Below are 13,707 nucleotides of genomic sequence, written 5' to 3' on the forward strand. Positions count from 1 at the left end.
TACCTATTTTTAAAGAATTCGAAAACGTCGAAAAAAAGGTACAAAATAGAAATTGATATTTCGTGTCGACGCCAGTTTGCGAGTTTTTTTGGCAAGTTCAATACGATAGTGACATCTTTACAGATTAAGAATTTTTCAAATTTTTTTGTTCCGAATCACTACAAGGGCTGGAATCATGTCAACCAGGGTGCACCGTTTTCTTACCGGCCTGTAAATTATTGAAATTCTGATTTAATAAATATCATGTAAAAAAAATGGGGTAAATTTGTTTTTCATTTTTTTACGTTAGTTTAAAAACTGCCTCAAATTTAGGCTTCTAGACCTTAATACCCTCTTAATACTTTTTCAATTTATTTGAACAGTAACCAAATTTTTTTTTTGTTTAATTTAAATCTGTTACAATATATATGAAGTATAATCAGAAATGTGAAAAAATATGAATCTTGGATCTACTAGGAGCAGTTATAAATTAAAATAAAGGTGTGGGGACAAAACATCCGTACATTTTCAGAGACCTTAGTAAGTAACGACGTAAAATAATTGCCAAGTTTTATTAACAAAATTAAGATCTAAAGAAATCATTTACGGTTCATCAATTCGTAAGAGTGGGAATAGCCAGACAGGCACCTCAAGTGAAGGAAAGTCAGGATCAGGAAGAAAAGCAAAAAAATGCCAAAAAAGAATGAAAAAGTTTTGGTAAAAGCGGCTCGCGGAAATATTGGGAGCCAGTTAACGAAAATTCAATATAAAATTCGAAATTCATAAGAAATATGTAAGCAAAATTGTAAAGGAACAGAATGTAGTTCAAAAATCAAGAAAATCGGTACCCATATATTCTGAGAAGCAATAAATGGGGAAGTGAATTCAGAAGTGTATTTCAAAAGACACAAAAACTTTCAACTCTCAGTTATATAAAATGTGGGTAATTACAGTGTAGCTTCGTAGGATAAAGAGCAAATAATTAAATTAAAACAGTTTGTAAGGATTTTTTGTACCCATGCCTATATAACAATTTAAGAAAACAATGAAAATGCAAAATAAAATTTTTATTTCTACATTGTCAGATGTTTAAAATAAATGTTGTTAATGAAGCCTTTTGAACAACAGCGACGGTAAAAAGTCTGCATATGGGATGTCCCAAATAAACAACTTTTTCTAGCCTTTTTATTATCGTTTCAATTTTTATCAAGTCTTTTGATAACAAGTTACAATTTGTTTACTGCCAACTTCATAAATGATTTATTGTAAAATTTGGGACATCCTGTACTACCACGTATAACAATAATCGAACACTAACAATTTAAAAAATAAAACTAAAAATGCCGGATTACAATACTTTTTTTAAATATTTTGGCACAAAAACGATAAAGAAAGTAAAATACCTCATTAAACGGACTTACCACAAAAAGTTTCTAAATTAAATTTAAATTATTTTTTGAACACTATTGGAGATTCTTGTGGTTTCAACGTAGCCACGTGCATGCATTTCTTAGATTTGTATTTGTCTTGTATAGCGTGTTGAGGTAAGGTAGGGGCCGATGTGAACATTTGATTTAAAAATTCGATACCTGCTTCAAGTTGTGAAAGTTCGTAACCCGTCGTTTCGACGAGACTGTCTGTCCATGGTTCTTCTTCTAATGTGTGCCTCGCCAAAGCTATTGCCGATGCGGCTATTATCGACGGAAGAAATTCTAGATATACATCACCATTTAGAAGAGATAGTTCACTTAAATACTAAAAAAAATTACATTAGAGTATGTTTTGAAAGTGATAAAACATCTTTAAAAGTTTTTGTTAGAATACCAGAGTCCTTGGTAATATTATACTGTTTACTACCACTACATCAACACAGATACCGAAATTGAAAAGTGTCATTTTTTTTTAAAACTCCACGACAAACCAAGAGTCTTTGATATAAGAGTGTAGACAACTTTAAACTAAGTTTCCATTAGTCTCATTTTCCTCACTATATTCTGATACTTGTTGGTAGATTTACTTACATAGTTCTACACACTAGACAGGCCATTTTTCTAATTGAGTAGAGGGGGATATATTGCAAAGATAAGCAACATTCGTTAGATAACATTTTAATGTTCAGGTCAAAAATATCAATAAAAAAATAATCCAATTAATTATTAATTTACAGAAAATACAAACAAATCCCTATAAAAGTTGCAGTCCATTCATTGATGAGATGAGTTTGTAGGAGTAATAATGAAATCTTATAGTGAAAATTGAGGTTATTTCTGATGAGAACTTTGTAACATCAATACTTTACTACTGGAGACGGATGTCAGGTTCAGCATCTAGAGAGCTTCGATACTTAGTTTTGATGCCGACATAGAGCGAAAATTCGTATTCGCGAATGTATGTTGCGGCAAATGGAAGTTCAATATGTTTTTATTTTTCAACAATGGTATGGGCTTTGCCACCCAAGGCCGGATTTAAGCTTGGCACCGAAAAAAAATCCGCCCCAATGCTGGAATTTTACTTTAGTTTTCACTAAAAGTTCCAAAATTATAATTCACAAATAATGGATGAATTGAATTTCTTGAATTATCAATAAAACAGAAAATTTTGAATCTATAGAATTAATCAATTATATTGAGCAATGTTGATAAGACTAAAAAAGTTTTTTTCACTTTCCAAACATTGTCGCCCTGGGCACTTGCCCTGATTGCCCCTAGTGTAAATCCACTGCTCCGATAACTTACCGAACAAGAAGCTTGTAGTGAATTGTTTTCATGCAGTATTAAGAAGCAACTAGTTCAGTGCTGTTCCTTTTGAAAAAATCAATGTTTTTAATATGGAAGTTGAGCAGAGAGGCCACATTCTCTAGCACTAATCTACCTGCGGGACAACCCTTGGAAACCGCAGCCTTTCTTCAAAGGTGACCGCAGACCACACGTTGGGAAGCCCTGCTATAAAGGAATGAAATCGACTGTTCTCAAAATAATCAAGCCCCAAAATATAAGGGTAGCGAAAACAAAATTAGACTTCATGCTGATAGCTAGATGTTATAACGAACATGAGAGGTTATGCAATTTGCTATATGCTTATAAACATACTTGTGTTCTTACAACTATTGACACAAGATGGTAATGATCTGAATAAGTGCTTAGTTACCGTTCATCCAAAAAATCACACTGTATTTCATAACTATATTTCTTAATGCGGTAAAACTGGTCTAAACACTACGAGAATCAATCTTTCAAAAGTACAAAGACTGGCCTTTTATAGGATGTTTTTCATCGTGTTATAGAATAAGAATGGTATCAGGTCTATGAAGCAGGCATATTTTAATTCGATGGTTTGTGGTGCCCGTTCAAAACGGTAGTTTTAACCATGCCCCAAATGTATGCGACTGAAGATGTGAGGTCTGGAGAAGGTGAAGGATAGGGGAAGTCAGTGTTGCAAAAAGAAAGGGGGACATAATAGACTCTTTGGGTCGCTGTATATATGGTACCCAAATATCTACATACATTCATACATAACCCCAATACAAAATTTCATATTTTGTAATTTTCTCTAAATACTTACCATGGCAAGATACATTGTTTTTTCATTAAGTTTATTGCTGACACACATTGCTGTAATAAAAGTCAATGGAGTGGGAACTGAAAGATCAAATCCCAAAACTTTTAAAATCAAATGTTCCATTCTAATAACCTGCCTCTTATTATACGTGTCATCAGTAATATATACAAATTCGCTGATATCTGGTGGATATATTTCTTCGTATTTCCTAAAAGTCGTAAATACTTTCACTGATTTTGAGCAATATACCAAATAATTACAAAAACAAACAAATTACATATCGGAACCAAGTAATTCATATAGTACTGGGTACTGAGATAGAAATATGAATTCAGCCTCAAACAAATTATTGAATCTACCTCTGGAAGTTGCTAAAAAGGTTTGAGAGGAATCAATGATAAATTAACAAACGAACTTGTTTTGAAAATAACAAAAGCAGCTGCTCTTAAATGGCTGTCACTTTTTTCTGACTAATAAAAATGTCATGAAATTTTAACCATAGTCTTTTGACAGTTGGTACTTCATTTATGTCATATGGATTTGAAAATGGCAGCGCCATTTGTGTATTAGTCACATGACATATTGAGTGATGTTATATGTACCCCAATTTTCTTATGCTTATTATCAAAGTTTAATTGAAGCAAAAAAATATACCGTTCGTCATAAATAATGCTCTCAATCAGGAAAATATAGTTTACCCCTAGTCTACCCTACTCAAATTCACGTTACCAAATTTTCACTATGTCATATGAAGCTTTATAAAAAAATGAGGATGTATCTCAACAAAAATTTGTGTCTTCAAATACTTACGAGGCAAGAAACATTGCGGCAGTTCCAACTAATTGCAATTTTGCTCTGACTACAGACATATAGCTGAGAAATCTGTCAATGTAATTAACTGCAAGGTAAAGAGTTTCCGTATGTAATTTGTATTCCTCCGCTACTTCCACTAGCCAATCAACTAGGATTGTTCTCATATTAGAAGTAACATCAGGTTGCTTTTTCATATAACCTGGTTTGGGTCTATGGCGTAACTGAAAAATAATATTGAAAATTGAGAAAATTTCTATTTAAAAAAAATCGAGTAATTTTACCTCGTGTTCTCTAAGATAAAGATAAATATCAGATCTATACTCCTCCATTTCAAAGAATATATCTTTGAGACGTTTCCCTCCAGTTATATATGTCTCTTCTTTTATTAGCCTATGGTCTACTAAATGATCAATGACGATAATGCGTGGAGGTGATTCTACCTTAACTGGAGGACGAAAAATGCCTTTAGCTTCATCTTCCAATATTTTTTTCCTTTCTAATTCAGCAACTTCACTTTTTGTATAGAATCTGTCTTCTTCTGTGCCTTTATATACTTGAACTAAATCATTATTCTTTGCTTTGCTTCTTAATTTTTCCTCTATTCTGGCCATACGCTCTCCATAAGATTCATCCTCATAAACTTTGAAAGCTTTAAACTGGTTACAAGGCACAATTGGATTGACAATATTTTTTCGATTCTCTTTAAGGCATTGATCATTTTCAGATACTTTTTTCTCTTTAAAAAGGTTTTCTTTGTTTTTGTTACTCTCTAATACACCTTTGATTATATTGTTGGAAGTGGATACTCCCAAAACCTACAAAAAGCCCTTTTTTTAATATGCAGAACTAAAAAGTATTAATTGAAGGATAAATTAAACTCTGATTGTACCCTCACTTTAAACATGAACTATCAAACAGATTAAACCTTCATCCATGCAAAACAAAGAAAATAAGAAAGAGGAAAAAAAAGGTTAAAAGGTACAAAACATGATAAACTGTAATGTAGAAAATGTAAGTATCTTAGAGTACCTATATGACAGTTGTAGTTAGTAAATAAGATTCTTCATACAATAATCAATCCTGTCTTTGTGAAAGGTTACCGTGAAATATACTTGATGAATCCTTCTTCGTTTCTGTCTGGTACAGGAGAACTTCTATGTTACAAATGTACTCAAGAAGGGCAGACAGATTTATCATCAAAAGACATATCTGATCCTTTTACTAAGTCAGCTTGTTATATAATTAAATCCCACCCTTTTTAGCGAGTTTGTCTAATTTCGATTTGTCATTTTTTTTAATAAAGTAGTCTTGTATAAACTTCATCCAGGGCTGGATTAAGATTTATAAAACCCGGGAGCCCCTTAAGGGGACACTTAATAATATAGATTTTTTGCTGCAAGACCGTTGAACAATGATGTATAGCAAAATAGTATTAAATACATAATAAATCTATATAATACAAAAATTCTATTATAACATTATTATCAATTATCATAAAACTTAGTTATGTAAACAATAAGACATCACTAAAGACAGTAGAGTCCTTTGTTATTTCAAATGTATCCTTTTTTGCTCCTTAAACTAAGAATAAAAGCTACTAAACAGAAATAAGAGTCTAGTAAAGATCAAAGACATAAAGGAAGTCATTAATTTGTTGCAATATAACATGCATCAATTGATTATCAATTTCCTTTTTGTCCAGCAATGCGCATATACCAAGTATACCTCATATCCTGCATATGGGTGAGGATTGAGAAACTTCAAGTGAAGATGAAATGGTATTTGACCTGAAACCTAGTGATCCCAACATTCTTTGTGACTTGCAACAGAAACAACATAATATTTCCACCTCTGAATATCAAACTCAGAAAGAAATTTTTTAAAGCTTTGTCAAGTCAAGGAAATTTAAGTAGGTATTTAAATTTGGCATTTCCTAATCTATAATTTGAAAAAGTAAAAGCTGGCATGTTTGATGGTCCATAGATTCGCCAGCTTTGTAAAAATTAATGAAGAAACAGAACTTCAAAATAATCCTTGGTTGGCATTGAAATACAAACAGAAAGGCTTGGAACTAAACAAGCAGAATTACACCGAAATTGTTCATCTGCTCTTGAAGCGACCACAAACAAAAATTTCACTTAATATGTATGTTTACCACTTTGGCAATAATCTTTTCTAATTGTATTAACACAATTAAACTTTTAGTTACTTCTCCTTTTAGTGATAAACACTTTGTGCTCATTTTGGAATTACCCTGAATAAAAAAAATTACAGAAAATTACAAAAATACTGACAAAAGTTACAGTTATTTTTGGAATCATGAGCCAAAAGTAATGTCAAAACAAGTTACAGTTGTAAGATAACAAAATTTGCTGTTCCTCGGTGTATATAATAGCTAAAAAGAAACATGATGCTTGACTACATTAAAAGTCATATTCAGTTACTTTCCTTTTTGTCTAATTTTAATCATGTGAAACTAGCTTCATAGATTCTAGGATATAATTATAATGAACATGAGTTGCATAAACCACCAAATGAATTTTTTGAAACTGATTTCAAAGTCCTAACCAGTCATTTTGGGAAGTCATAAAGAAATTATAAAATTAGCTGTACAACCAATTACAATAGATATTAAACAGCTTGAATTATATTAAATAACCTTTAGGCCCACGAGGAAAAGAGCGTGTAAACTTTGGTGAATAGGGCGAAAAAAAAAAAGAGATTTCCTCAAGAAGATATAATTGGTAAATTTGAAATGCAATTCTTTCAATAATAATATTAGTATGGATTCAATTTAAATAAAATCTTATATAAACTGTAGAAGAATTTGTTTGTGACGGGTGAGAATTTCTTTTAGTTGCATTTATCTCAATATGTTCCCATTTGGGATCTTAAGAATGGAGGAGTTTTAAAAATTTTGAAAGAAAAACTTGTAGTTTGATTTTATATTAGATCCAGATATTTATTATAAGACGGTCTTCCAGAGACATAAATGAGGTTCCCACATAATAGTTGGTCAAAGATAATAGATTATTGGTTGACATAATGTAACTAAATCATCAATTGCAAATTTAGTTTTTCGCCCCATCTAAGCATCATTAATACTCAAATATTTTCTCTACATTCCAAATTACAATAGCATGGCAAAGTAAATCTTGAAATCAAGCTAAGCTTCTACATACCAATGGATATTTTAACAAGTCTTTAACTCAATAGAATAGAAACAATAATTGTAGAAAACAACAGATTCATTCATTTCATTCAAATGGCTAAACCAATATTGGATACTCTAACACCAAAAAATACTGTATATGAGTAAAATTTGAATAGGCTGTAGAATAACATCTTCACCTGGGTTTTTCAAATCTATTAACAATACATATTGCACATGACTTTCATAAAGATAGGATTCAAATAAAGGATCAAAACGATGGCAAATTGAAAAACTGTTACAGTATTTTTTGGAGTCCTGAATCCAAAACACCTTTCACAATTAACAGATATTTTAAAGTCAGCCAATATTAAAATTCAAAGAATTAGGTGTCATCAACTACACCTGGATACTATTATTTCAATTACATCAAAAGTACATTGGCTTTTATTGAAATGAAACAATTACTTGAAGCTATCATAAGAAAGCAAATTGTAGCTAAACTTGAGAAAGTTGAAAAAGAGCTGATAAATATATAAAAGATCAAAACTTTCAATCAGAAAACAAACTAATTTATATATAAAAGACTACTTAATTCAGTATGGAAATATAGAATGATGGGACTGTATCAACCAATTAAAGACCAAAATACTGCAACACACACCACTATAGAGAACAAACATTAAAATCCATCTAAAACATCTTCAGCCTTGTATTCATCAGCCAGAAGACAAATCTGCAAAGTGAATTCCACATAAATGGATTCATATGTCAAGAGTATATTGTAACAATATATTTCTTTATATCTTCATCAAATTAGATTGTTAATTAGCATTTTAATTTAAAAAAATATGTGTGGCTAATTACCATCAATAATAAACTGTACATACTTAAGCGTTTTGAGAAAAATTGTTTGATGTTATAGCATTTGAAAATAATTAAATATCTACCGGATTTCATCATAGTTTGCACCTGGCTAAGTGTAACGATTTTTAAAACAGGAGCACACTCATTTTAAGACTTGGAAGTAAGTCTTATATTTATATTGTTTACTTCCGGAAGTATCATGTCAATCTAAAAATTATACACTCAATACAAAATATGTGAAAGAAAAATATATGGAAGTATTGAAAAATGGCTATAATACATGAAATAATTTTTTTAAAACCATAACGTTAGAAGCACGTTAAACAGTTTCTAAACTTACTTGTTTTTCTTTCATTTGAACCGGCTGAAGTTTGGTATTCGCATTCCGTTGACCCAATCCCAAAGGTCTTTTTGAAGGAACGGCCATGGCGCTTTGCTTTATATCAGGAACAAAATTTTCTTTATCCACATGATCCAGAGTTTCCATCTTAAAGGAAAATTGAAATGAAACTATAAAATTTCACAATAGCTTCTTGGAAGAATTTAAGGAATATTCCCCGGCAAATACCCAACGGTCATATCATTCAGCAAAAACGTTTATGCGGGAATAGAACTACAAACGAACAACGGACTTGATAAACAGCTGAGACGGTTGAAGTTTGTTTCCATACCTACCCAATCCCAAAGCAGATTACTGATCACGTGGTAGCCTAAGCATTAACGGCCTTGAAATTTTAAAAATGTTATTAGATTAAGTCCGTTCACAATTATTCAGCGATATATTTTATTGTCTTCTTTTCAATAAACACATTTTAATAAGACATCTAATTTTGTGCACATCAAAAATGGTAATGTTGAAATTGTATTTATACTCTAGGGAGGCGCGATTTTGTAGAACCACACAATATAATTTGCAAAGTTAAAATTACTTACCGAAATTGAGATAAAGCACACTAAAATTATTATTAATCAGAAGTAATGAAAACTGCTATTTTTGAACGTAAGCCTTATTTTTCAAACTATATATGACAGGTTCAGTTGAAATATACTTTGAAGTTAATGAAATATATATTATTTGAAACAAAATGTGTTGAATTGACTCATTACCATGTGACGAGAAAAAGTGAATGTTAATTAAATATAGCCGAAAGTGGAGTGGAGAGAAATTTCCTTCATAAAATGAGAGTCATTAACTATCTTGAAATTAATTTTTTATTGCGTACTATTTGTTCAAAATTTTTTCATTTTAAGAAAAACGTTCCTAAGTTTGCACTCCGAGCATATCGGAGTTTAAAAAAAACAAGCGGCTGTTTGGCGCTTTTTTCTGGAGCACATCATTGTTGCCAAAGCTGTCGATCTTTAATCATTTTCCAAGATTAAAATACAAATACTCCGTCTTGTTTTAATTTTAATAATAACAAAATGGAAGATTTTTTTTTATTTCAACATCCATAAACAAAAATAAATTTATTTTTAATGCGCATAAATTCTTTGACTTTGACAGTGCTGCACATTTTGCACATGTCTGAATTTATAGGTTATAAGGAAGTAAACAACAGTTATTTATTTGTTTTAAACAAAATAATTTTAATTCGTCTCCGTTAATATTGTACAAGACAATGGCAGAGCAGTACAAGTCGGTACTTTATTTATATATAGTATTTATTCGCGTAATTTGAAATTTTTTTAGATCCTTACATCCAATAAAATTTTATAGAGATTATTTGTCGCACGGGATTCGACCCGATGGTAGAGAATTTAATAAATTTAGACCGATTCTTCTTAATGTAGGTACAATTGATACTGCAGACGGATCAGCAATTGCGAAAATTGGAAATACAACTGTTTTATGTGGAGTTAAAGCAGTAAGTGAATATTCATATGGAAGTCAAAATAAACAGTTTCCCACACTTCCATTAATACATTTTCGAAATTATACTTTCCTTACAGGAATTATGCAAACCTAAACCAGAATCACAGGATCAAGGGTTTTTAATTCCAAATTTAGAATTATCTCCACTATGCTCACCCCAATTTAAATCTGGACCTCCTAGTGATCAAGCACAAGTTCTTTCACAATTAATATCAGACATTATTCTAAATTCCAAATGTATGGATCTCAAAGAGTTGTGTGTTTACCCAGACAAATTGGCATGGTGTCTTTTTGTTGATTTTGAATGTTTAGATTTTGATGGATCTGTAGTTGATGCATGCATACTTAGTTTTGTGGGAGCATTAAAAACAGGTAAGTTTCAAGTTATAAATGCTTCTAATTTTATCTCTAGTGTTCAACTTTAAAAATACACTACACGTAAACAGCTACATTCATAGTGACATCATAGTAACATTTTGAGGCAGAACAGAGAATAATGTTATTAGAATAAGAAGTAATGTTTCATTTTTAGTAATAAGGGCCAGAACTAGAATAAGAGCATAAAGAGATTAACTTGTAAAATTACAGAGAGGTTATTCTGTATCAAATCAACATGGCAGTGTCAGATTTAGAGAGGGTCTAGCAGAGGCCCTGCAAAATTACTAATTCAATCATTTGTTTTAGAAGCAATATTGGATCTACAGTAAAATCTGCATTTTTTCTAAAAATTGTTTGGAAATTTAAATGAAATGAATGAATTTGTCTAATTTAATCCAGACACTTAATTTTTTCTCTATATAATAATTTCATACTCTAAATAATAATAAAATCTATATTACATGCATTCAAAATGTAAATGATGAATCAGAAGTGCGAGTAAAATCTCTAGTAGAAATATATTCGAAAAAACTACAATTTGGATGATTTTGTGAATTACAGCAATTCATTCCTATTATCAAACTCCAACCTGATTTGATTAATAATACAAATAATTTATCAATACCATTGAAAATGCACAATTGGATCATTGAATCAGATATGTTCGAAACTTTTCTGAATATATAGCCTACCAATTGCTCATAAAGATACCTATAGTGGATTGTGAAGCAGAGAAAGATGTTTATTAAATAAAAATTTTATATAGTTTATGAAATAAGATTTGAATTTATTTTTACTTGTAATTTATATTTAATTTGAACTAATGTATTACATTTAAAAGAGTTAGAGCTGATTTTGATCTCCTTAAGTAGGCCCTAGGTTGATTTTAGCCCCATGTCCTACTACTTCTTAATCCAACGCTGCAACAAGGGGTATAAACCTGATCCCTTTAGATTTTAATGAAATTTGGGTATGGAGGTTCTCATATAGAAATTGGCAGCGCCATCTATGTTTAAGTCACACGACTTATCATATTATCTATCGTCATTCAACTATTTCCTAATCATGTTATTTAATTATTTTAGCAACTTTACCGTTTATTGACTATGATCCAGCTGTTGATAATATTCATGTCAATTTAGAAGAAAGAAGAGCAATCAATGTGCACCATATACCTGTGTCTACTACTTTTGCAATACTTGATGAGTAAGTTTAGTATTCAAAATTGATTCTATTCATATTTCCTGTTCCGAAAACCATTTATACTATTTTAAATCTTGATGGAATAATTCCTTTATCAAACTGATATAATAGCGGCATTGATAAATACAGTGGATCCAGAACTAATTAAGAAGATGTGTGTGTGTGTGTGTGTGTGTGTATGTATGTATGTATGTATGTATGTATGTATGTATGTATGTATGTGTGTGTGTGTATGTATGTGTGTGTGTGTGTGTGTAGATTTTGTACATAGTGAATATTTGGCGACATATAACCTCTATTTACGAGGGAACTCCACTTTATACGAGTCCTTTAAACTCACCCTATTTAAAAATTAAGGGATATTAATGAATTTAATTCAAATTGTCTTGTATCTCTTGAAAAGCCCTACAAAATCGTGTTTTAAACAACCTTTATTTTGATTGGGCCTCAAAAGAGAAAATTGCTGGACGATGACAATTTTGCAAAAAAGCTCACTCACACTAGAGAATGGAAGGTATTTGTTAATGTAGTGAGGGGATTTTTGGACAACAATATGGATACAAACTATCAACAGTTAGTTGATGAACTTCTAGATGCCAACAAATCCCTTGGTGCTCGATTGTTATTGAAAATTCATTTCCTCCATTTCCATCTGACATTTTGTCCCGAAAATTTGGGAGCTGTCAGTGATGAGCAGGGTGAAAGTTTCCACCAAGATATTAGAACAATGGAAATTCGGTATCAAGATCGATGGGATTTGGTCATGATGGATGATTACTTTTGGTCAATATATATAGGATTTAAAAAACGTGAAATTTTTTTTTAATAAATATCAATAATTTTTTTCATATTTTTGTATTCGTATAGGTCCATTTTGTCACAATATGCTATTCATTCTTGTGTTACCACAAAAAAATTTTTGTCGACCAGTGTTATTATTAAACACTTCTATTATACAGCTGAATCATGGTTTAAAAACTGTAGAGCTATAGTCCCGTTAAAAAATAACTTTCCCGCTAAACATCCCTTGTATATGATTTTGTAACTTTTATTATAAATATTTAAACACCGGATGCATAATTTTCCGTTTTTAGTAAATTCATCCTGAAGGATCCAACTGTAGAAGAAGAAAACCTGTGTACTGGGATTTTAACGATAGTATTTAATGATAATGAATTATGTTGCATACACAAACCCGGAGGCAGTCCACTGGCTCATAAAGAATTACAGCATTGTATCAAGGAATCCAAAGAAAGAGTACCGCTTATTAAAAATTTGATAAACACCGCACTTAAAGATCGTAAATAAAGTAATTTGTTCATGTTTCAAGATGTTGATACCTGAACTGCTCTTTCCTGCCATTTCCCGAAGTTTTTTGAGTAAGTTGTTGATCAATGTCCACAGCAATTGTTGAAACTAACAATCTCTGTTGTTAAGTTTGTTCCAACATTATGTTCTGATCATATTTCGAACTTTGATGCTCTACGCATGACCATAACCTATTACGAACACGTACCCAACAATTGCTGCTGGATACGTTCTTATATACAGATCTGGAAACTAAAACCGATTTCTAAAAAGCTACGTGATTATCTTGTCCGTGTTTCAAGTGTACGAAATGGCCATGGCGCGGCGCTGCTATCTAGAGGGTAAAGAGGAAAAATTTGACATATACAACCTAAAATCGGCGAGTGCGTTATACAGTTGTTTCTTTCCAATTGCACAACTTGAGTACCCAATCATGAGTACATAATGCTTCAAACTAAGTTGGATGGTGATATTTATACTGAACATACTAATTACACTACACCCCTACACCGACACTCACAATTACACTGTCTAGGCGCGTTTCGATAACCAAGTTATCGTCTTCAGAGACTGAAGG

General features: G+C 31.3%; 2 protein-coding genes across 3 annotated transcripts; one reads left to right on the forward strand and one right to left on the reverse strand.

Moving 5' to 3' along the window:
• Positions 1–1,031: 1,031 nt before the first annotated feature.
• Positions 1,032–9,495, reverse strand: LOC130902326 (cyclin-A2). 2 transcript variants are annotated; one of them, XM_057814394.1, is made up of 6 exons: positions 9,302–9,495; positions 8,709–8,855; positions 4,632–5,165; positions 4,348–4,571; positions 3,541–3,745; positions 1,032–1,734 (listed from the first exon to the last, which is right to left on the reverse strand). In XM_057814394.1, the coding sequence occupies exons 2-6, from the start codon at positions 8,853–8,855 to the stop codon at positions 1,429–1,431; spliced, it is 1,416 nt and encodes a 471-aa protein (XP_057670377.1). In that variant the 5' UTR covers positions 9,302–9,495; the 3' UTR covers positions 1,032–1,428. The 2 variants fall into 2 exon arrangements, with proteins under 2 accessions (XP_057670377.1, XP_057670378.1); XM_057814395.1 differs by lacking the exon at positions 9,302–9,495 and having other exon boundaries at positions 8,709–9,041.
• Positions 9,496–9,700: 205 nt separating this feature from the next.
• On the forward strand, positions 9,701–13,151 carry LOC130902336 (exosome complex component RRP43-like). Its single transcript, XM_057814413.1, has 5 exons — positions 9,701–10,004; positions 10,059–10,233; positions 10,319–10,613; positions 11,705–11,825; positions 12,917–13,151. The coding sequence occupies exons 1-5, from the start codon at positions 9,988–9,990 to the stop codon at positions 13,128–13,130; spliced, it is 822 nt and encodes a 273-aa protein (XP_057670396.1). The 5' UTR covers positions 9,701–9,987; the 3' UTR covers positions 13,131–13,151.
• Positions 13,152–13,707: the final 556 nt, after the last annotated feature.

The sequence above is a fragment of the Diorhabda carinulata genome, chromosome X (assembly GCF_026250575.1).
Source record: "Diorhabda carinulata isolate Delta chromosome X, icDioCari1.1, whole genome shotgun sequence".
Taxonomy (NCBI): domain Eukaryota; kingdom Metazoa; phylum Arthropoda; class Insecta; order Coleoptera; family Chrysomelidae; genus Diorhabda; species Diorhabda carinulata.

Bases quoted from the DNA above. Each gene is read 5' to 3' on its own strand.
- LOC130902326 (XM_057814394.1), bottom strand. From the start codon at position 8,855: ATGGAAACTCTGGATCATGTGGATAAAGAAAATTTTGTTCCTGATATA. The intron at 4,572-4,631 runs GTAAAATTACTC...ATTATTTTTCAG, and splicing joins TTTATCTTAGAGAACACGAG to TTACGCCATAGACCCAAACC. The intron at 3,746-4,347 runs GTAAGTATTTGA...TACGACTTTTAG, and splicing joins GCCGCAATGTTTCTTGCCTC to GAAATACGAAGAAATATATC.
- LOC130902336 (XM_057814413.1), top strand. The intron at 10,614-11,704 runs GTAAGTTTCAAG...TAATTATTTTAG, and splicing joins TGTGGGAGCATTAAAAACAG to CAACTTTACCGTTTATTGAC. The intron at 11,826-12,916 runs GTAAGTTTAGTA...TTCCGTTTTTAG, and splicing joins ACTTTTGCAATACTTGATGA to TAAATTCATCCTGAAGGATC.